Raw genomic sequence first — 24,050 nt, 5'->3', positions numbered from 1 at the left:
CTTTCCGCTTTAACAGCCAATCAACGAGCAATTTTTTGGCGCCAAAGATTTGGACACAATGGCGTCATTGCTTCCAAACTATATTGTACTTTCTTTTAATTAAGCGTTTCACAAATATTAGGTAAGCTTCTGTACTATTATTCGTATAATAAACATTTAAATATATGTATTTTGTAAACTAAATGATTAATCTCATGAATCGTTTATTCCTTTCGATTTCATTATATATTACGACGATCTTGTCGGTTGCTAGGTAACGAAAAGGACGAAAAGCGAGAAACTAATGCGCAAGAGAGTCCACGCATACATACATACATATATAGTCGAATCAAATCGAATAAATATACACAGCGGCTCTCGTGTCCAAGAATATCCTACCGGCATGCTGGTTTCGTTGGCTCGAGAGTAATCGAGAGAAAGAGAAAGAGACAAAGTTAGCAAACAGGCAGAGAGGGAGAGAGAGAGAGAGAGAGAGAGAGAGTGAGAGGATAGAACAGAGAATAAGAAAAGGAGCGGCAGTAGGGCGAACGAAGGCTCGAGCGACCGATCGACCGTAGCGTGTGCTCCCTCCAGTTCCTCTCTCTCTCTCTCTCTCTTTCTCTCTCTTTCACACACATAGGTACACGCTCTCCCGCCGGAGTAGAGACGACAACGAATCGTCGAAGCAAGTGGCACGAGTTAGTTTCTCAGCATCGTTGAAACGATTAAGGTAGCGTTCTCCTTCGTACGAGCGAAAGAGAGAAAGAGAGAGAGAGGGAAAGAGAGAGACCTTAGTTTGGTTTCATCTTTCGAAAGGCAAAGCGAACATAGTCTCGTACACCTTTCTCTTTACGAAAGGAAACGGACGCTGATCGAGCAAGCGTCGTCGTAGTATACGTTTATACATATGTATTAAATGGAAAAAAAAAACGAATTGGTCTCTTAGTGTGGTACATACACGTTCGAAATTCCAATAGGATATAAAAGTTATGTATTATATAATTTGATAGCGGTGAATAAACGTTATTTTCTTGAGCGCGCCTTAACGCTTCGAAAAGTGTCCTCGTAAACGAACGAACGAACCGTGTGCCGAGACGAGTGCGAGTGCTAGTGCGCGCGTGCGCCCAACCGCGCGCAGGTACGCACGCGGAGGTGCACGATATTACTACTACTATACTCCCCTTTCACCTCTCAACCCTCCCTCTCCTCTCTCTCTCTCTCTCTCTCTCTCTCTCTCTCTCTCTCTATCTCTTTCGTCAACCTCTTCTGATCCTCTTGCCCTTAGCCTTGATCGAGAAACTCCGAGGACGAGGCGACGCGACGCCAGCCGACGCGCCGCGACGCCGACCACGACGACCACGACGACGAACGACGACGACGACGACGACGTTCACTACGAGAAGGAACACAAAGCTGATATCGAAAACGTGGGATTCGCTTTACGATAATGGACGAGGAAGAAATCGACGGTGTCAAATCGCCCATCAAAAGACTTGGATCAACTAGGAAATTACTCGTTTTTAACAGTAAGTTCCCCTTTTTTTTCTTTTTACTTCTTTTTTATTCTCTGTCTCTATTTTAATGAAAGAACGAAATTCGTTCTTTTTTTTTTTTTTTTGTTAAAAAAAAATAAATAAATAAATCAACGGCGTCCTTTTCTCTATTGGCGGTATACACAACCTTCTTATTCTTTGTCGTCCCTTCCATCCTTATTCTTCCATTCTTTGTCCTTCTCATCTTTCCCTCTTTTGATATTTTTTTTTCTTTCCTTTCTTTTCTTTTCTTTTCTCTTTTTTTTTCATTTTTCTTTCTTCTCTTTTACATTCTCCCCTTCCGCCATTTTTTTTTCTTTCGTAATTATTATTCCTCTCGTCGTACGTCGTGTATATTCATCTCGAACGAAAAGAAACACGAGGCATTTTCGTTCGTTGTCTTCCCATCGACAAAGATATATATTTTATCGTTTATTTCGAAACATGGATTCGTTTACTTGAACCGCGCGAAACATTGCGTGCGCACTCTTCCACGCGCACGATGCATCTCACATACACGGACGCATACATGCGAGTATGTATTTTAGAGGCTTGCGAAAGATAGATAGAGAAAGAAAGAAAGAAAGAAAGAAAGAGAGAGAGAGAGAGAGACCTTGGAAAATGTTCCCTGGAATGTAACCTCACAGTAATATCGTTATTTAGAAATAACAATCTCTCACGATTATTAAGTTAAATCAATATATCGACTAATGGTCTTAAAAGTCAGAATCGAATTTCTGTATGTTAATCTGTGCGTATATATGCGTGTTATTTTCAAACGATTGTTAGAAAATCTTCTATCTTCTATCTCGTCGTACATACGCACGTATACGTCATAAGAAAATTTGTGTAGTTATGTATCTGCACGTGTTATGGACTTTTCTTGTTACTTTGAAAGAATTGTAAACAAAAAATTTCATATCTTACTCGATACACATACGTACATTAATAATAATAATAATAATAATAATTATAATAATAGTAACTTTTGAATTAACACAAATCTTTTATACAATATCAAATTGGCAAAGAAAAGAACGTAGGCTGGCTGGCTGGCTGGCTGGCTATCCCAGTAATAGTAATGTAAGTAGTAATATACTAGTCAATGGTGAGAGAGGAGGCAATCGACAGTTATAACCGTTCTCGAGGAATGTCGGTGGTGCATACGAGAAACGAAGGCTGCTGCTGTTACTGCTGTTACTGCTGTTGCAGCAGCAGCAGCAACAGCAGCAGCAGGCAGGATAGCCCTGCCAACCTAACCGCCTCGCCTTCTTTTCAACTTCGATATATGTATATACATACCTCTCTCCTTTCTTTCTTTCTTTCTTACCTATATACTTGTAATATATTTATCTTTATTCCCGGAAGCAAAATATACATTTCCGGTTTCTATCTTTTCTAAAACAGTGATTCTCAATCTTTTATACTTCACGTACCCCCTGAAAATGTGTACCCTTAAGGGTACATGTACGTATTACGTTGAGAACCCCTAGTCTAACATTTACTAAAGGACTATTATTATTATTATTTTATATTATTACTATTATTGTTGACATTATTCGGGTGAATTCTTTTGTGCAACATATATTATTTCTGTTTTCTTCTTTCCATTTTTTCTTTTTTTATATCGTCTTTTCTCGAAGCTACCTTTACTCTTTCACGCTTGAATGAAATTAGTCGATAAAACGATTAAAAGCTCTCTCTCCCTCCCTCTCTCTCTCTCTCTCTCCCTCCCTCCCTCCTCCCTCCCTTCCTCCCTCCCTCCCTCCTTCTCCCTCTGTCTCTCTCCCTCTCTCTTTCTAAGCTTTGATTCTCTTTTGCTATTTATTCACACACAAGAGAGAAACGATTATCTCGGAAAATAACTCGCGTCGGCTGTACATTTTACCTTTTCTTAGGAACAGCTTGCTTCTCTCACGTGAGAGAGAAAGAGAGGGAGAGAGAGAGAGAAAAGAGAAAGAAAAGAGAGAAAGAGAGAGAGACAGAGAGAGAGAGAGAGAGAGAGAGAGAGAGAGAGAGAGAGAGAGAGAGAGAGAGTATGCGTGAGAATACACGTGCGTGTGTGCATGCGTGCGCGTCTCTCCCCGTCCAATATCGATCTTTCTCTCTCTAACGGCTAGTTCTCGCAAGTACGCGGTTATGCACCTCGTACAAACAGGTAGTGCCGTCGCCAGAATCAACGGTACCCTCTGCCAAATTGTTTTTCTTTTTCTTTCTTTTTTTTTTATCCATTCTATCAAAAATGTTAAAATGTTTTCTTTTCATGCATATATATATATATATATATATATATATATATATATATATATATGTGCATTGCATACACGACGAGACTTTTGAAAAGGGGAGAAAATAAAAGATGCTTCCTGTCCTCTCAGAGAAGATATTTTTACACATACAAGATAAGCACTTCTTGAAAAAAGAAACAACGGCAATTCTTTCTTTTTTTCCTATTATACACGATTCCTTACTGCAGAGAATTCAAAAAGACGACTATTGACCATCTCTTTTTTTTTTTTCTTGGCATGCTCTGCTTTCCCGACCATCGCAATATTTTTCTTTTAGATCTACATCCGCATTTTACCGAATTTTGTCGAAGTTTGTCGACCTTTGTCGAATTTCATCGACTTTTATCGAATTTTATCGACCTTTGTCGAACGTTATCGATCTTTACCGAATTTTACCGGATTTTGTCGAAAAGAATTTCGATCATAAATCCTAACCTCTATCATTTTTAATACTCGACTCGAACAAAAGCAATAACTACTGTCATTAATTCAACAAAAGTTTACACATGCTCTCGATGTATTAAATACATGCAATGTAACAAGAGGTAAAGAAGTATTCGTAACATTGGCTATGCCGGCGAATGAACGCCACGCCCTCGATGAGAAGAAAAAGATGGAAAATCTTATTACGTTGCGTCTAGAGAAGAGAAGAGGGTTTCTCATCCGATCATTATACCGTTATTCACATGAAACGATCTCTCAAAGTACCTGGTAATAACGATATTCGTTAGATAATTGTTTTTAAATTTATTATCATTATATATTATTGTTTACTGTTATTCAATTTCGTGAAATTTTTATTTCTAACGTTTAATTAGATCTAATTGTTTTAGAGAGAGAGAGAGAGAGAGAGAGAGAGAGAGAGAGAGAGAGAGAGAGAGAGAGAGAGAGAGAGAGAGAGAGATTCATGTGATAACGAGAAAATGACATTTATTATTGTGATCTTAAATTTCTTTTCTTTCTTTTTCCAAGTTTCTTCTATTATTAACAGAAAATAATAATATATAATAGTTTTTTTTTTTGAGCATTTTATAAAAACATCGATAATGGATACTCATCGGTATTAGATACATAGTAAATGATAAAAAATACGATACCAATGAATCGTAAAATATCTTATAGGATAGGGAAGAAAAGCTCGAAGGATATATATACATATATATATACGCAACCCCAATACCGGGTGGTCGGTGAATAAAGGGAAGAAAGAAGAAGCAGAACACGGTATATAAAGCACACGTTGCGCTTCCGTTTCTGTTACACGCGATTTCTTCAATGTGGGCGTATATACATAAAAAGAAAAAGCCAAAGAAGAGTTCCTCCGGAAATCCCACGTCGGAAATAACTGCTGCTTTCTACCACCGAGTTTCTGGCTAACGTTCTTTCTAACGAAACTTTCATCCTGATTAAGCTTCCTAAACGGATCAATGGATTTCATTTATACGTAATCTCTTTATATCAAACGTATACCGACACGAATTTTATCAAACGTTTATTAGAAAGAGAGAGAGAGAGTAAAAGAGACAGAGGAAGATAATATTGGTCAGATGATTAATGCTCGATATCATAATCTTAAAATTAATTTTTATCAATCACTTCAAAAATATTGTAATATATTTGCCAACGAACTTTGAAGAAATTAAGTAAATTTTAACGTGCCACGTATCATTTATTATAGCAAATATGCTTATATAAATATATTTAGAGTTTCTTTCTTTTTACTGGCAAAATACATAATACATAATTTTAGTTCTGCGTTTATTAAACATAATTCTGTGAATTTTAACATGCCACATTATTTTTAAATAAAATAATTATTATACATTATATTTAAAATGAAATAAAAATTTGGTTGAATATATCAGTATATTATACTGGAGTGTGATAAGAATTAATTCATAGTTATGGGATTATTGAAAGAGAGATAGGAAATTATAGTTTATCGAGAAGATTACATACAATGAATTTAATCGATCAATGAAAATCGCTATTAAATCCTACGTTATGTAATTATTATGAGAACGAGAGACACAAAGAGGCAGAAATATCGATTAACAAGGTTATTATTAATAATACAAGACTGTAGTTTTCGTTCGTGCATTATGCAATCTTTGAGAGAGATAGAGATAGCAGTAATGAAACAACAACACGAAGTGGGAGTTTATCTAATGTATCACTCTCGAGATATAGAGAGAGACATGATATTTTTAGTGAAATTAATAATACAAATATAAAATTAATTTATATATTATATGACTATTGAATTATGATTATATTATCATTAAAGATAGAAATAATACTAATGAAATAGCAACACAGAACTAAATCCAAAGTGGGGGTTTACTAAATGTACTAAATGTATCAGTCGAAAGAGAGAGAGAAAGAGAGAGAGAGAAAGAGAGAGAAAGAGAGAGAACACAGGTTGACTTGCACACTAGTCGGTCAGAGTCACAGTCATGGTCACGCTTCGAGGGTTGAACACTCTGCATATATAGAACACACTACGGTGGGAGAAGAGTTCACCGGCGCGTAGAGAGGACAACCAGCAGAGAGTGCTTCGAGTACGAGTTGTGCGTCCATTGATTCCCCTACTCTCTTTCATACCTCCATCTCTCTTTCTCTTTATCTCCCTCACTCACTCTTCATCTCTCTAGTGAATTATTTTTCTCTGTACGCGGGCGACACGCTCGCTAACTCTACTCGTGTCAGTCAGTGTAACACCATCTCTCCGAACTGCTGCACGTCTCTTAAGAGAAGTCTTCTCATCAACATCTTCTTTTGGTTCCAGGAAAAATATATTGGATATATATAAATTCCTCCAATCCATTAAATCTGTGTATGTACATATATTATATATAAATATACCTGGATATATAAGAAGATTAGTATGTAAGTGGTGAAAGCCAAGTTTATCAAGATAATTGATCAATTTCGAATTGAGAAGAAATACAAGGAACATCCAATATGGTTCAAGTTTAATATAAATGCCTTATATATACATATATATATATATATACAAGCCTATATATATATACATATATATAGATATACAAGTATATAATATATCAGAAGAATAAGTATAAATGTCATGGAGTCAGGTTTATCAAGTACCTAATAATTATATAATAATCATCGAAAAATTTCGAACTAAAAAGGAATATACATAACAGAAAGAGAAAAATTATCCAACATGGTTGACGTTTGAGCGAGAAAGAGAGAGAGAGAGAGAGAGAGAGAGAGAGAGAGAGAGAAAAAGAATCCTTTCATATCCAAGAGGAAGCTGTACGAGAGAGGGTGTTCTCTGGAGAGTATAGGAACCGGTGCGCAGAGAGTAGTACTGCCGTTTGGAGGGGAGAAAGAAACCTACGAGAGAGTCGACAGGGAGTCGACAGAGAGAGAAAGAGAGAGATAGAGATATAAAGAGGGACCTAAGGGGGGGAGGGGCATCAGGGAGAAAGAGAGAAAGAGAAAGAGAAGCCGGTTGCCTGGCGACGAGCCATCTAGTTCGATCCCAGCAGCCCGTCCAACCACCCTCTCTCCTCTCTCCTCCGTCTCCGCCTCCGCTTCTGCCTCTGCCTCTCTCTCTGCCTCCAATTTTGATTCCAACTCTGACTCTCTTGCTGTTCCCAGGATCCCAAGGAGTATCGGCAATCTCGTCTCGTCGTCGTTTTATTATTATTATCAACGATATTATCAAATTATTATTATAATAATAATAATTATTATACTAATTATTATTACTATTACTTTGTTATCCTATTCGTCAGTTGAACTCCCTCGAAGATCAGTGTTTTGAAAAATATATTGGTATATGTTTATATATACCGTGTCTGTGTCACCATACATCACTTTAAATAGTTATCTATCGTACGAGTATCAAGAAGGATTTGATCGTCATGGATCTACGATGATAGAAAATATCTCAAGAGGAAGCTTAAAAGAGGACACCACCACCTTGTGTCAAGGATCATCCCCTACCATTTAATATGAACGTTATATGTCGGAAGAAGATATAATTATATTTAAACATTATCACGATTATTATATCTTTAACAAGATGTCTAATTGTCAAGCATCATCTTTCGAAGATCGTCGTCGTTGTTTTATCGCAGGAGCAGAATTCGACAACAAAATGTGAAAGTTACGTGTGCTTCTAATTATTGATAGCTTTCTGAGCTATCAATCTTCTTCCTCTTCTTCTTCTTCTTCTTCTTCTTCTTCTTTTTCTTTTTTCTCTCTCTTTCTTTCTTTATATGTGAGATGATTATTCGGGATCAAGAATGGTGGTGAAGTGCAAGTATTTCTAACGATAATTCAACAAGCGCAAAGGAACATAAAACGTTTATCGTTTTTTATCTCACTCTAATATCTATATCTCCCTCTCTTTCTCTTCAATATACCATCAACATGTTCCAGTGCATCATACAACAAAGGAACGGATGGATTCATCCTTACAGTCCAGACACCAAGGATGTTTTCCCAGGTATATTATATATATACTATGTGGAGAAAAAAGAACACATATATATGTATATGTATATGTATATGTGTGTATATATATATATACACACACATTTAGTATTGTCTCTTTTTTCTTCTTGATCTCGAAATTTCTTTTAGATTTATCCTTTGATATCTAAAATTTTGAGGAAGAAAATAACAGGGCGGTGTTCAAAAGCTGTTAGATAATTTAAAAAATTAATCACTCTCTTTTGATACTTTTTAAATTATTTCTTTTTTCAAATCGTAAAATAACAAGCCTAGCTTGTACAATTACAAGGCTAATGAAGAATATAAAAAGTCTCAAGAAAGAATAATTGATTTTTAAAATCACTTAAAGACTTTTGGCCCCACCTAAGAATTTTCCAACAGCGTCCTGTATAAAGGAGTTTATTTATATCAAAGAATATACATTTTTCACGTACGATTTTAAAGTTTGTCAACGAAATTATGGAAGAAATAATTTTGTTTCATTTTTTCTCTTTTTTTTTTCTTCCGGCTCTGTTTTACCGACCGATAAAAACGTTCTTAACTCTTTTATACGCAATGTACGCGAATGTGCAATTCAAACGCACAGGAAGTCTTTCAATTTTGTCCCGAGGTCTTTTTGCGTGGGTGAGGTTAATAACGCGAAATGATAGGCGTTAGCCTCTCGTGTCGAGGTCGAGAGAGGGAGAGAGAGAGAGAGAGAGAGAGAATGGGGGGGGGGAAAGAGAATCGAAAGATCGACTTATATACTCGCGTTTTACTATTACTTTTTTTCGTTTCTAAAGTTAAATCTAAGATTACTAAGAAGACTACTCTAGCAAAAACAACACGTGTGTGTGTGTGTATATATATATATACACGTGATATATACTGTGTATGTACTATTAATAGTTTTCACGAATGTCACGTCTCTCTGACGTAACAATGTTGAAGAATCAACGATCGACCTAATCTAAGTTCATTCTTATCGGTCCAATTGGAAGATGAGATAGAATTTGTTGCCATTTAAATGTTCACTGAATATTCTATTTTCCTTTTTCTTTTTTTCTTTTTATTTATTTATTTATTTATTTATTTTTTTTTTATAGTGGGCTAATAAAGTTCTTGGATGAAAAAGAGTAATTGATTTTTACAATTACTTAACAATTTTTGACCAATCTAGAAAGTTTTTTGGATTTGAATTTAGATTTTCAGTGGATTTGAAAATCTGTGTATATAATTGATGTTTATAACAGAGTGTTCTTCGTATACTTCTCTTTGATCTTTTAAGGATTTTTAAGAAGACGAAGAAGTTTAATGAAAGAAATCTCACTTGGGAGACTCGAGCCACTTAGTAATCTGATCTAACGTGTTTAACCCTGAAAATGGTATCTCTTTTTCTCGACTTCTTTTTACGTATTTGATACGTATAGAGAGATATTCTTAAAGAGAAATGATAGTTAGAAAAAATTTATAATTAAAATTCGACCAAAGTCGTAGAAAAATAAGATAATATCAGAATCGAATTGGTAGTGAAGAAAATACATGATCGATAAATCTCAGCTTAGAAAAAGAATAGATTAGAAACCACAATAACAACAATAATAACAATAATAAGTCGTATATAAAGATCTCTATCTCTTTCTTTGTCCGACATGATTATCACGTTTTGCAAAAAAGAACAAGAAACAAAAAATATAAGTGATCCATCGGATGACTTGGATGTTAAGCGAACGAATACTCGAGATCATGACACAGTTAGTTATTCGAGAGATAACGAAAAATGAGTCGACGTAATATCTACTCGTCGCGCTTCCCTTCGATTCGCGCAGGAAGGAAGTCGATAGAGAAACGGTGTGTCGCATATCAATTGACTACCGTCAAGGTACGCTTAACACGCACAAAATAGAAAATCCTGATGTCTGAAATAAGTCTGTAAAAAAAAGAATATATTGCTTTTTAAAATCATCTGTTAAAATTTTACGCTCACTATTCTTCATTACAATAAAAGAGTTTGCTAGATATCTGAAAAAGAAAGAGAAAGAGAAACTTCAAATATTAAAAAACTCGCTGTGATATAATTGTTACACATTTCTATACTTATCGTTAGAAAGATAATCATGATTAACATGTGAAAACAATTAGTTAACAAGCTTATACGTAAGAGAAGAAAGAAATATAAAGAAGTACATTAGTATCTTACAAGTTAGAAGCTCTCAGATAGGGACGGACGTCGATGGCATCGCTATCGGTCTTTCGCATAAGCAGAGGCGGTGTATGTTGATGGTGATGGTGATGGTGATGGTGATGATGATGGTGATGGTGATGGTTGATGGTGATGGTGATGGTGGTGGTGGTGGTGGCGCGGCTAGCTAGCGTACGACGCGCCAGTAATTGTGGTTAATTTAACGACGGTCAAAGCAACGCAACGGAGAGCAAACGCAGCGACACACAACTCGCGCTCTTCGTCAGTTTGTCGAGCCCCTCTTGTCGTTATCGAACGTGTTTCTCTCAATCGCGAGTTTTCATATGTTTTCTTTTCATTTCTTTATTATTTTATCATTTTCATCATTTTTTTTTTTTCAAATCCAGTTCTAATTTATTTCTTTCTAAACGCGTTACGTAATTTGAAATAGTGTGTTGTGTCTTTTAAGTTTAATTTATATTTATACTGTGTTCCCCTTTGTTTTCTTTTAAACAATTGTTCTAATCGATCCTAATCTAATCATTGTTCTAAACATTATCTATATAAGTAGTTCGAAACAGTGTCGTTGTGTGCGTCGCTTAGTGTAATTTATTTATATTATTCTTTTTTTTTTTTTTTTTTAAATTGTTCCAATCGATCCTAATCTAATCATCTTTCTAAATATTACATATATAACTAGTTTGTAACAGTGTCGTTTAATTTTCTAATTCTTTTTTGTCCTTGTTTGTTTCTATTTTTTTATACATACTTATTTTTTTTGTTTCGACAATTGTTCTAATCAATTCTGATCTCATGTTGATTATATAGATTCTGTATCGTTCGCTCATTGACTCTGCATTGACTTTTCCATTCTTGCACACGCACACGACAATAAGACAAGCATGCGTGCGCGCACATACACATACATACGTATACAAAGTGAGTCACCGTCGTGTATTTACTTGCAGAAATAGTGACTTAGTTCTAATTAGGTGAATTATATATTAAACGTTAATTATTCGAAAAAAAAGAGATTGTTGTTTTGCCAATTTATTGGTATTGTTTTACAACTTTTGATCTATGTATGTACATATGTATATACATAATACAAGTATGACTTCCTTTTCCGGTAAAGCTACTATGTATATCTGCGGTCGTATGCCTGCAGTATAGTTAATCGCTAACGTTTACATAATACCGAGTGTCCCGTAAATGCGATCAGGCTTACTTTGAAAAGACGATACGATTAGTGCGACACACAGAAAGATCAAAGTTTCTTATGTACAAAGAGGATGAGGTATATAATATAAATACATACATATACATATATATATATAAAACTTTATGTATTATTATCGGATGTTTTTTTAACGTGTTGGATAAATAATAATTTTTTTTTTTAATTTACAAACATTGATAAAAATTTTTTGTTGATATTCCTATTGATTATTATTGCTAAACACACATATGCGATAATGTAATTAAAATAAAAAAATATGTTTAGAGATTAGACAAAGTCTATGCCTAATGGCAAAGTATAATTAAAATAAAACAAAGATAAATTTGTGGCATGTGCCAATGTTAGTTAATAAAAGAAGGCTTAGAAAATGTTCAAACTCAGTGGACGACAGGAATGGGAAGTCTGGACAAAAGGTAAACCGTATTTATCTTTAAATTTTTTTTGTTATCTTTATATTTTTCTATTATATAGAAATCTAACGACCGACTTGGCGATTAGAGAGTCGTGTTAAATTATTTAGAATAATACAGGGTAGGTGAAAAGTTCCTAAGTAATTTTTACAAATCAATTAATCTTCTTTAAGACTTTGTAGGCTAATTTTATCTTCAGATTATAAAACTACAAATCTAGCTTATAAGATTATAAGCATAACTACAAGGCTAAAAAGTTTCGTAAAAGAATAATTAATCTTTTGAAATTATCTAGAAACTTCTCACTCATCCTTTACGTTGTATGTATACATACATATACACCAAATACATATATCCAAAAACAATTACGCGATTTAACCTGTTAATGAATTTGAATCTTATCAATTAAATCTAAACATACAGATGAAAAAAGAAACTAGAACTAGAGATCATTGTCTAAGAGATAAAACATATATAATAATTTAACGAAACAGAATGATTATTTAGAAGAGAGGGTTAATAATTAGAAAAAGTAGAAGTCTTAAGAGGGGAATCATTGAAGTAAAAAAGAGATGAAAGATGGGTTAATTGAATAAAAAAAGCAATCGGGAGTGAGGGGGTGGAGGGTGGGTGTTGGTTGATAGATTGAAAACACATTAAGGACTACCATGAACGGCTTTTTCTTTTTCACTCTCATTATTTTCTTTTCTTTTTTTTTCTTGCTTCGATAGAAGATTTAGCGTTCGTTGCCACGAGAAAATCGTTCAAAGCTAGCCGCGGCCTCCTTTCGGATCAATGTGCATCATTGGAAGCTGTGCTCCGTGAAACTGGAAACTTTCCACCCTCTTCACCTCCTCTTTCTCTCTCTTTCTCTCTCTCTCTCTCTCTCTCTCTCTCTCTCTCTCTCTCTCTCTCTGTATAACAAAGCGAGACTTCCTCAGCCATGAATAATCATCTCCGATAGGGCTTCGAAGAGTCAATGATAATGTGTTGTTTAAATTTATCCTCGGTTAACGACATGTAGAAATCTATGCAATCGATCTTTTTTAAAGATTTTTTTTTCTCTAACGGAATTAGAATCTTTCTATTTGTCTTTTTCTTTCTACATCTCTTACTCTTTCTTTCGTTTCGATCGTTTTATAACAAAATTATTTTTAATTGTATATATAAAGAAGATATTGAAAAATTTGAATAAAAGGAATATATAATAAAGTTGAAAAAGAAAAAGAAAAAGAAAAGAAAAAAACTGAAATGAAATCGAGTAACATAAAAAAGAATATTATTCATTTACGTGGACCAGGATCTCCTCTCTCTTTCTTTTTCTATGTATATATGAGATACATATATAAAGATCTTAAGACATAAAGTATAGTTATAAATAGAGAGTATGTTTGAAAGAAGAAGTGTATATTGTGTATGCGTGTGTGTTTAGGCTCGTAGCGATTCTTTTCACGTGTTACTAATTATCGTTTTCGTTCGAAAGAACGTACTCTTTTTCTTCTTCTTACATACATATGTAAATGTGTATACACGTATGTATACATGTATTTATAAAAGAAATAATTGATTTTTAAAATCACGTAAGATTTTGCGACCCATCTAAAAACTTTTAGCGTGGTCTGTTATATATAAATAAAATAATATAAATAAAATAATATAAATAATATATACAAATATATAAAATGATTAATAAAAATAAGATTAAAAGAGAATAAAAAATTGAAAATCATTTGGATGTAGATCTACAATATTTGTTTGGATTATTTATTTTAACGAATATGTTAGTATTTTTCTATCCTTAAAAAATAATGGTAAAATAAAGTAAAAATGCAAAGGGGCGGTATTTTTCTTTTTTTCTTCTTCTAATGTAAGTAGAGAGAGTAGCCGCACATCGATCGGCTTATATTTCCGGGCGTGATTCATTCGAAGGGGCACAGACTGTGGCGAGATCTTTGACCTCTGTCCTCCCTCGCCAGGCCAAAAACACGACAGTATATACGTGTTCGTAGGCGACGACCGGATAGGTGCCGGGGAGACACACGAAATAAGGGTAAATGAATTGTATATGTGTGTGTAACGCGACACGGTACCCCTATCGGGTTGGTTAGTCATCCGCTTATGTTGCTGATTTGAATGATGAAAGTTTTATATGGATGCAACTAGTAATATATTACACACATTTAGTCATTTATTTATTTATATTATATTATCATTTTATTATTATAATTATACTTAACTTATAATATTATAGTATTATTATCTGATTTTAAACTTCATTTCTATTTTATTAAATTATCATGTGTGTATAAACAACACAATACAAACGTATACACATTTAGCATATATACTGTGTTGTTTATTTAAATTTAAATATAAGTTTCTAATCGAATATAAATTTGGTTTTTTTAATATTAAATATAAAATACTGCAAATTTTAATATTACTTGTTGGTCAACCCAGTATATATATATATATATATATATATATATATATATTTGCTGCAACGATTTGATAAGTAAAATAAATCATTTATATCTGTCGTTTATTTTGAAAAGAAAAGAGAAATGAAGAGACAGAGAGACGTTATTTTAATTGTTTGTGAAAATGTAGGAAAAGGAAAGAATGGAGTTGGTATTTCTAGACTTAGATATTTCTAGGATTAGAATATAAAGGAAGAGAAATGATGGGTAAAGGGGGGAAAAAGAATAATGAATCTCGGGGTGGAAGGAGGTGTAGCCATCTTGGAAAGGACATTTGTTCCTCTTCGTTCATGGCCATTATTATTCTGTCCCGCCTCTCTTCGACTTTTCTCTCTTTCCTATCCTTCGTTCGTTCTTGTCAGTCCTCCCTTCTCTCAACCAAGCAAGCGTCATTGTCCCAGGCGACGTGTCGCCGATAAAACTCGAACAATGTTTCTCTCTACGTTTTCTAAACCGTCTGGATTTAAAGAGAAACTGTTAATATGTATTTTATTCTTTAATTCGATGGAAATGAAATTTCAGGTCTATCTAAAAGATTTGTAGAAATTTTGGATTTTCTTATCAATCATTTTGAATTACATAAAACATTGTTAAAGGGTCGAAGTAATCGTTGTAAAAAAATTATCAAATAAAGGAAAGAAGAGATTTTTAGGAATACAAATAAGTTTTGGAAAAGTTTCAGATTCTTCCTTGAAATTCGAAACACATCCAACGCACACATACGCACATACACACCGCAACCTGCGGTAGACCGAAACGATTAACGTACTACTACACTCTTTTTCCCCTACCTCATATCTTCTTTCTTTTTTCTTTCTTTCCTGCAGATATACGGCTGCAACTGAACGAACAGTTGAGATGTCTCGACGTAAGGATGGAGGCACAAGTTGCCCTTGTAGCCGAACTGCAAGACTTCTTTCGCAGAAGGGCAGAGTTGGAGTTGGATTACAGCAAGTCTCTTGACAAAATGGCTAGGAGTATACAATTAAGACACAAGGAGCAAAAGCAAAAGTAAACTAAGATAATAAGTAAATCAATATTTGTTGTGAAGAAGACAAAAACATTTTTACTTCCTTATTCTTTTAACGTAGACTTCCCAATATGTTTCCGTAGTTATCTGAGCCTTGGTTTTTTTCTTTTTTTAGACGTGAACAGTGGCCCCTTTTCTCCAGCTATGCTTGCTGGCAACAGCTTGTAAATGAGACGAAATCTTTAAGTAGAGATCATGCTGCCCTTTCAGAAGTCTATAGCACACATCTTGTCGGTAGGCTTAATCAAGTAATGGAAGACGTTCAAAGGATATACAAACGAGTAAGCATTTATTTATTTATTTATTTACTCATTTATTTAACCAAGTAATTGAATTATCCAATTTTTATAATTCACACATACACACATATATATATATATATATATATATATATTATATAAATGTTTAAGTGTCGTGAGATTGGCTATGAAACACACGAAGAAATACTCAGAGTTCTTCACGAATTACATACAACAATGAAGACTTACCAGGCTTATCAAGCAGAGTCAAGACAAGCCGAAACTAAGTTACGTGTAGCTGAGCAACAGCGTAGTAAGCTAGAGGTTGCTAATGCACCACCAGAAAAATTAGCTAGAAGCAAAAAGTACAAGCTCATCGAAAAAGAGGTGAACAAGGTAACTACAAGTTTCAGACCCCTCTCTACTTAGTCTACATATTCAACAAGCTTGAAAACAACTCAAGTGTACTTGAGAACATCTACCTCTAGGAATCTTGTTATCGATGAAAATATTCTAACTATTAAATCTTCCATTGTCATGAGTTTTTAATCTTTATGGGGATTCATTAAAAAACTTTTATTTTCTAGATTTTCTTTCCCTCTTTATTAAATTATAAACCATGAATTTGTTGTAATATATGGATTATGAATGAAAGATTTAAAATGTATTGTCTATTGTTATGACTTTTTAATCTTTATTGGGATCCATCAGAAAAGTTCTTTATCTTTAAGATCTTTCTTTACTCACTGTATTATAAATCATGAATTTGTTATGCTATACAGATCATGAAAAAAAAGATTAAAAATGTAGAGGTTGAAGAATAGCCATGTTTCTCTCTCTCTCTCTCTCTCTCTCTCTCTCTCTTTCGCTCGCTCGCTCGCCCTTTCTCTTGCTCGCCCTTTCTCTCTTTGTTGATCTGTGTTAGCAGATGCTCGAAGATTTAAAACGAGCGACTTGCGTCTACCGTTTTCTTGCAACAGCCAGGCAAGCTGCTGGTTAGAAAAATAAATGAGAGAATTCTCCCTCTTTTTCTTTCTTAATGTGACCATAGCGATAAGACAGATGGTTCTAACGGTTTAGAAAGAGTAGGATAGAGAAAGGAAGAGAGAAGAAAAACAAGGATTAACAGCATGTGTGCTGGCTCTCCCCACCTTTTCTCTATCTCCCCTCTATTCATCTACGTCTATACCATATGTAATTCTATCGTTGTAGAAACGATAATCTAATAAAAAAAAAAAAGAAAGAAAGGAGAGAGAGAGAGAGAGAGAGAGAGAGAGAGAGAGAGAGAGAGAGAGAAATAGAAATAGAAACAGAAACAGAAACAGAAACTATTCAGCCTATATAAATTGTTATCACATCTTAATACATTTACAAGCTTCTTTAATCTAAGATTTCTAACATCGGTTTGATGTTTCAGAGAAAGAGCAAGTATCAAGAAGCCAAATTGAAAGCTTTGAAAGCAAGAAACGAGTATATATTATGCTTGGAAGCTTCCAATACGACAATTACCAAGTATTTCGTTGATGATCTGTCAGATCTCATAGATGTGAGTTTAATAAATGATGAATTATTATATATATCATTATATATTTATTTGTTTGAAAACATTTCAGTTATATAAATATTTCATAAATGCATATTTGTTCTAAAGATAAGAATAGATATAATGCATTGACAGATTGAAATCTTTAATATGAAAGTTGTAAAATCTTTTCTACAGTGTATGGACTTTGGCTTCCACAATTGCATCGCTAGAGCACTGTTAATGCATTGTAGTGCGGAAGAGGGTAGGCAACGTTCGTTACAAACTGGTGCAGAGCAATTGGCTGCATGCGTGGGTGCATTAGATTCGAGAGCGGATAAGCAAAGGTTCTTGGAATCTCATCATGCTGCTTTTATGATTCCTAAAAAGTTTGAATTTCAAGGCCAACGTGGAGACGAGGTATAAAGACTCTTTTATTATATTTTGATTATTCCTCTCATGCCGAAGATCTTCACGAAGTTTTATTCTCATTTTGTTATATAGACTCCCGAGCCTGAATTACAAAAGGTGCTACACTTGGAAATGGAACAGCGATTAACTCAATTGCAACAGAGGGTTACGTCTCTTAGAACGGAGTCAGAGGAAGTATGGAAGACTTTAGAAACGGCGGAGGCGAGTCTCCTTGAAATGTTAACCGCCAAAGATTATGACTGCTCGAGATATTTCGGTGAAAATGCAGTACCAACGTCTAGACCACCGGAAACTTTACAGATTAAATTGAGAGCTGATAGACAAGAGACAGAAGAATTTTATCTTACCGTAAGATTGAATATATTTCTTTCAAATATCTTTATTCGGATATATAGATGACTTTTAGATCATAAATAATTTAAAAGAATCATTTATGATCACATTTGATTCGCACGTTATAACGTATATACTTGCAGAAATTCAGAGAGTACCTTCTTGGAACATCAAGAATAGCCAGATTGGACGCAAAGCAAGAATATATACGTCAAAGTCTATTGGATGGTTCTACGGCTAGTCCAAATCCATCCATTTCTACTACTAAACAAAAACAAGCACGTAGGAAACGAATCGGACGTTTACAGATGAACGGCCAACCAAAATTATTTGGTGGTTCTTTAGAGGAATATTTGGAAAGCACGAATCAAGAAATACCTTTGATCATGAAGAGTTGTATAAGGGTTATCAACCTTTACGGCTTACATCATCAAGGAATATTTCGAGTATCCGGTTCTCAGGTGGAAATCAATAACTTCAGAGAATGGTTCGAAAGAGGTGAAGATCCTTTGGCAGATGTAACAGATGCTTCCGATATTAATAGCGTTGCTGGTGTCTTGAAGCTTTATTTGAGGGAACTAAGAGAACCATTGTTCCCTATCATTTATTTTGAGCATCTTATGGAATTGGCACAATTAGAATCGAAGCAAGAATTTGTTAACAAGATGAAGGAATTAATAGCAAGTCTTCCAAGACCAGTGGTGATAGTAATGCGTTATCTTTTTGCTTTCCTCAATCAGTAAGTGAAACAAAATTAAAATGTTTGAATCTTGTTCGAATCACATAGATGATTTACAAACATTTTGTGTTCTCTAGTCTTTCAGAATTCTCAGATGAAAATATGATGGATCCTTACAACTTAGCCATCTGTTTTGGTCCAACTCTAGTACCTGTCCCAGAGGATAAGGATCAAGTTCAGTATCAAAATCAAGTGAACGAATTGATCAAGAATATTATTACCTTCTGCGAGGAAATATTTCCAGAAGACATAGGTGGTACTCAATATGAAAAATACATCAGCAGAGAACCAGACGACGCGTTAGTATACATATTATGATAGATTTAATATCATTACTTGGATAAAATGTTGGTGACTTTATACTGTTTTTTTTTTCTCTTATAATATCAGGGACGTCGGTGACTCGCCAACAGATCAGGTTCAAGAGGACATGGATTCTGAAGTTTATCCATCGGAAGATGGTCAGTACTAAATTAATGTAAATATGTATAAAGATCACACGTACATCTGATAAGAAAACATTCAAATGCAGAATCAGAAAATTTGGAAGCAACAGCACAGTTCGATTTCAACGCTAGATCGGAGAGAGAACTCAGCTTTAAAAAGGGTGATACTCTAACTTTATTTACACAAGTTAGCAACGACTGGTGGCGAGGCTCATTAGCTGGCAGAGAAGGATTAATACCTGATAAATATATCATGTTGAAAATAAAGTAAGGCTTTGTGTCTTGTTAACATTTGTCTTAAATAATAGATTAGAAGTTAATATCGTTCGTTTGACAGAGATGAAGAACGAGAGAAAGAATTATTGAAATCATCCAGTGAAGAATCCATGAGACGAAGAGCTTCCAGTTCAGCGGACAGTGTTCTACCTAACAACAATTCACCATTGATGATGAGTTCAACTGGTACGTCGAACGCATGGTCTTCGACTCCTGTATCAGATATATCTCTTACAACGAACACGATGTCGGGAGAAAATAATAGTACTAGCAGTGGTATCGTACCAGCAACTGTTGTTACACATGTGCCCTGCATCTCTTCGGCTCAACCTATCATCAGTCGAGAGGTATTGGAAACAACCGTTTAGCTACACAATAGCTCTAATTAGTTTCCTTGTTCGTTATCGGTTTCTCTGCTTTTGTCATAACTGTGTATGTCTCTTTTTATTACATGTACGTGCGTACGTGTTTTGCACAACACATACACGTAAAAGACAAATGGATCGTAAGCTCTAGGCACAAGTGCATGGCTATCGTGCTAGAAATATTTATCCTAATATTTCTTTGTATATTTTTTTTATTTTATATATATATTTTTTTTTTCTTGAATTCTTTTTCTCTTTCTCTCCTTCGAGTGCATTGTTCGTCGATGATATTTCTGCGATTCTGTTATTTCTTGAATGCACATACGTCGTACGATTCGTAAAACACGAGCCTATCGCAGCCTATGCACAGCATCCATGAAAACACGCATTGCTTCGTTTCTTATCGAGAAGATCGAGACGAAAGAGACCAAAGTTTTTCTTCACTCACTCTCACATCGATTGAGATTAGAAGGTTGTTGTTTTCTTGTTTATCTGTTTCTTGGATAATACATTTCTCTTTTTCTTTTTTTTCTTTTTTTTTTTTTTGTTTTTTTTTTTGTTTTCTCAAACTCGTCGAAAGGCAAATTGTTGAAAAGAAATGGGATTTAATGAAAGGCAGAAAAAAACTTGATAAAGTTATCGATAGATATAAGATTTAATTTATCAGAAATATATAATAGATAAATATGATCTATACATCATTTGTACGATACATACATACATGCATACATACATACATATATATATATATGTATATATATATATTTTGTAAATATATAAAATAGAAATATATACACTGTTCGTTGCTGCATGTGCCTTCGTCTCTGTCTCTTTTGTGCCGCCTGTGCCCTTTGTTTTTCGTGCATCGTATACATACTACATTACATACATACATAGAGAGAGAGAGAGAGAGAGAGAACGTGCATTGTGCATACAAAAGTGCATCGTGTAACGTTATTATGTCATTTTTATTTGTCTCTTTTGTTATTCCGTTCGACAACATTTGGAATGTATTTAATAGTTGGGTTGGTTCCTGTTTTTCCAGATATACGTTTAACGTCAGCCCTTTAATTGTTGACGACAAAGTAAATCGTGTGCAAATACATAGAGTGTGTGAGAGAAAAATACAAAGCAGATATATATATATATGTATATATATATATATGTATATATGTGTGTATATATATATATATATCTATATATACGTATAAACTGTTCGATAAAACTGCTGACGAAAAGAGTGTGTTTTGTTGTGTGGTTTAGTAGTTTTGTGTTTCTTCTTTCTGTTTATTCGTTTGGTTTTGAAGGAGTTTGATGATTCAATTGCACTTCGACTGAGAGGATCTACTTTTCCAATGGGATATTCTTTACAATTAGGTGAGTAAAAACAAAAAAAACAGCAAGTGTCTCTCCCTTTCAGCTAACATCCTACCACCACCAACATCCATCATGGTGAAAGATAGGGAGAGCCCTAGGTATCTATTCTCATATTCGATGCGCTTAGAATAGATGCTTGTAGTTTTGTGTCGTTTAGCATCTCTCTCATTTAGCCAACAGTTTTACGAGCAGTTTTTTGATCCTGCTTTAAAAAAAATATTTCATTGCACTACATTCATCATTTATCTTCATCATTACCTTCATCATTCATCATTCATTATTGATCATTCATAGCAGCATATATGCTTTCTCTGGATATCCTTTTACACGTGCATGTAGATCATTCCTTCAATTTCGTTAAATACACTATATCGACTATTTAATCATGAAAAATGAAATTTTCCATTGAAATTAATCGTTATCGAACATCGAAGCTAATCATTATTGCATCCCCTTTTCTTCTGCTTCGTTGAATATCGTTCGCTATCTTGTCAATAGTATCGTATTTAACTGGTGAATAATATGGAACTATTATGAGAAATCGATTGATTAATAATCACTGTTAGGAAAAGAAGGGAAATAAGATAAATTTTTAAGAGAGAAAGAGAAGAAGAAAGGAAAAGAACATTGGATTAATTCGATTAAAATTATTTTCAGGAATCCACAACATCGGTGAAGTTGACCAAAGTATCGACTCCTGAAAATGAGAACATTTCAGAAAATCTTCTAGTGTCGAACTCGATTGATTTGTCAACGATTGCACAAGAACGGATGGAAGAAACCGAAGAAGCTGGAGGAGGAATTGGAGGTGGTGGACAAGGTAACGAAAGCGGGATGAAAAGTCGAGGAGCTGGTAGAAAACAACATCATTGGAAATCACAAAGTGTAGGAGAGTCAACAGTGACGGTGACAGTGACAACAGGTTCGGACAGTCATAATCAATGTAATTCTCAAAATTCCTCGAGCAATGGTTGTACCTTTCCCGGTGGTGGTAGTGGTGGACAATCCACTGAGGAGGATATACAACACGAACAAACAACTTTTTCAGCTAATCGAGAACTCTGGCAAAGAAGAGCAACCTCTCAAACCCAATTAAATCCCCCTATACCACCAGGTGGCAACACCACTACAACTTCTTCCAAATCTTATCGTAGCTCACAGGAATTTCGAGAAATGCGACAAAAACAAACACCTGATCTTGTTATGGATTTACCATTGTCGGCACAGGACGCAAGTAAAAAGTCTGCTTCGTCTAGTAGTTTAAGTAGTTCCGACGACGAAACTAGTGTTGTTTTACCTACCAGAACCACCGAAGCAGCAACTTCACCAACAGGTGGTCCTGAATCACCAGACATGAGTACTGCTGCCGAACGTTTTGCTAAGCAGAATCAGTGTACGTTGAAAAAGAATACCAAGACTAATCCGGAAGGTTCGAAATTGAAACGTCTTGAAACAGCGGATCATCTGGAGTCTGCCGACATGGAAGGAACGGAGGAGATTGTAAGATCGGCCAGTACCAATCAAATCTCGGATTCTCTGGCGCTTCGTTCGCCATTACCACCTAGATCAACGCCAAAAATCGTCGCTAAGTTCGCGGATATGCATTTGACGGGTGGTAGCCAAGTATCTTCGTTCAAGCCTCAGGTCAAAGTCAAGCCAACAATTCTTCGAAAACCAGTTTTACCTTTCCCACATCCTCACATGAGTCCAGAACTCGCGAGGAAGATCGAAAAGCAGGCTCAGAGTGCCGAACAAGCTAATTGAAGATATACGCAAGTAATAATAATAATTAATAATAATATTAATAATAATAACAACAACAACAACAATAATAATAATAATATAATAAAATAATATATATATAATAAAAAATAATAATAATATCGATTAACTTGTTCGATTTAGATATAAATCCGATCTGCGATCATCATCATTATCATCATCATCATTATCATCATTATCTTCTCCCACATCGACCAGTCACTCCGCCCATCACATCGCAAGAACTTATGTATTACTTCGTGAGTTTCTCGAGAGAAAAAAAAAGAAAAAGAAAAAAAAAATACAAAAAGAAGAAGAAAAAGGAAGAAAACGAGAACGACGAAGAAAAAGAAAAGAAGAAAAATCGTCTGTGGCCGATAGCACGGTCCGTTTTATCTCGAGGCATATGAGATCTATGATACATTGATTCTTACATTATTTTATCGTTTATCTTTGAATGATCTTTTGAAGAAAAAAAGAAGAAATGGAAAAGGGAAAAAGAATTCTCACATTGAAAGCTTTTTGCTTAGGTAGAACGGGCCGCTACCGTCCTATGGGCGTGAGTTTATTTTTTCTACTGAATCTTTTCCATTTTCGCATATAATTTTTTTACCAAATAAACGAGAAATAAAATAAAATACAAATACAAATACAATTACAATTACAAATACAAATACAAATACAATACAATACAATACAATAAAAAATAAAATAAAGTAAAGTAAAATAAAATAAAATAAAATAAAATAAGGGAGCGTTTCTAGTCATCAAACGAGAGAGAAAGAGAATAAAAAACGCGAGGAAATAAAAGGAAAAAGAGAAAGATATTTGACACAGATGAAAGAAGAGAAGAGAAGAAGCCGTGAATGAAAAAGAAAAGGAGAGAAATAGGACGATGCATCGAATATAAATAATTTCATGTAGAAGTTGAAGAAGAAGAAGAAGATAA

General features: G+C 34.5%; 1 protein-coding gene across 10 annotated transcripts; it reads left to right on the top strand.

The window, feature by feature from the left end:
- The first annotated feature begins 524 nt into the window (after positions 1–524).
- Positions 525–23,791, top strand: LOC122636817 (SLIT-ROBO Rho GTPase-activating protein 1-like). Of its 10 annotated transcripts, none has more exons than XM_043828424.1 (15): positions 525–709; positions 990–1,117; positions 1,265–1,505; positions 15,409–15,592; positions 15,727–15,892; positions 16,022–16,246; positions 17,268–17,396; positions 17,571–17,792; positions 17,877–18,152; positions 18,281–18,876; positions 18,954–19,175; positions 19,267–19,337; positions 19,409–19,589; positions 19,660–19,945; positions 21,998–23,791. In XM_043828424.1, exons 3-15 carry the CDS (start codon positions 1,427–1,429, stop codon positions 23,102–23,104), a joined length of 3,744 nt encoding a protein of 1,247 aa, XP_043684359.1. In that variant the 5' UTR covers positions 525–709; positions 990–1,117; positions 1,265–1,426; the 3' UTR covers positions 23,105–23,791. The 10 variants fall into 10 exon arrangements, with proteins under 10 accessions (XP_043684359.1, XP_043684360.1, XP_043684357.1 ...); XM_043828425.1 differs by having other exon boundaries at positions 990–1,131; XM_043828426.1 differs by lacking the exon at positions 525–709 and having other exon boundaries at positions 777–1,117; positions 21,998–23,116; positions 23,246–23,791.
- Positions 23,792–24,050: the final 259 nt, after the last annotated feature.

The sequence above is a fragment of the Vespula pensylvanica genome, chromosome 23 (assembly GCF_014466175.1).
Source record: "Vespula pensylvanica isolate Volc-1 chromosome 23, ASM1446617v1, whole genome shotgun sequence".
Classification (NCBI taxonomy): domain Eukaryota; kingdom Metazoa; phylum Arthropoda; class Insecta; order Hymenoptera; family Vespidae; genus Vespula; species Vespula pensylvanica.
The sequence above is the reverse complement of the archived record's forward strand: the minus strand, read 5'-3'. Positions and strand labels throughout refer to the sequence as shown.

Bases quoted from the DNA above. Each gene is read 5' to 3' on its own strand.
- LOC122636817 (XM_043828422.1), top strand. From the start codon at position 1,427: ATGGACGAGGAAGAAATCGACGGTGTCAAATCGCCCATCAAAAGACTT. The intron at 18,153-18,280 runs GTAAGATTGAAT...ATATACTTGCAG, and splicing joins CAGAAGAATTTTATCTTACC to AAATTCAGAGAGTACCTTCT. The intron at 19,590-19,659 runs GTAAGGCTTTGT...TTCGTTTGACAG, and splicing joins TATATCATGTTGAAAATAAA to AGATGAAGAACGAGAGAAAG.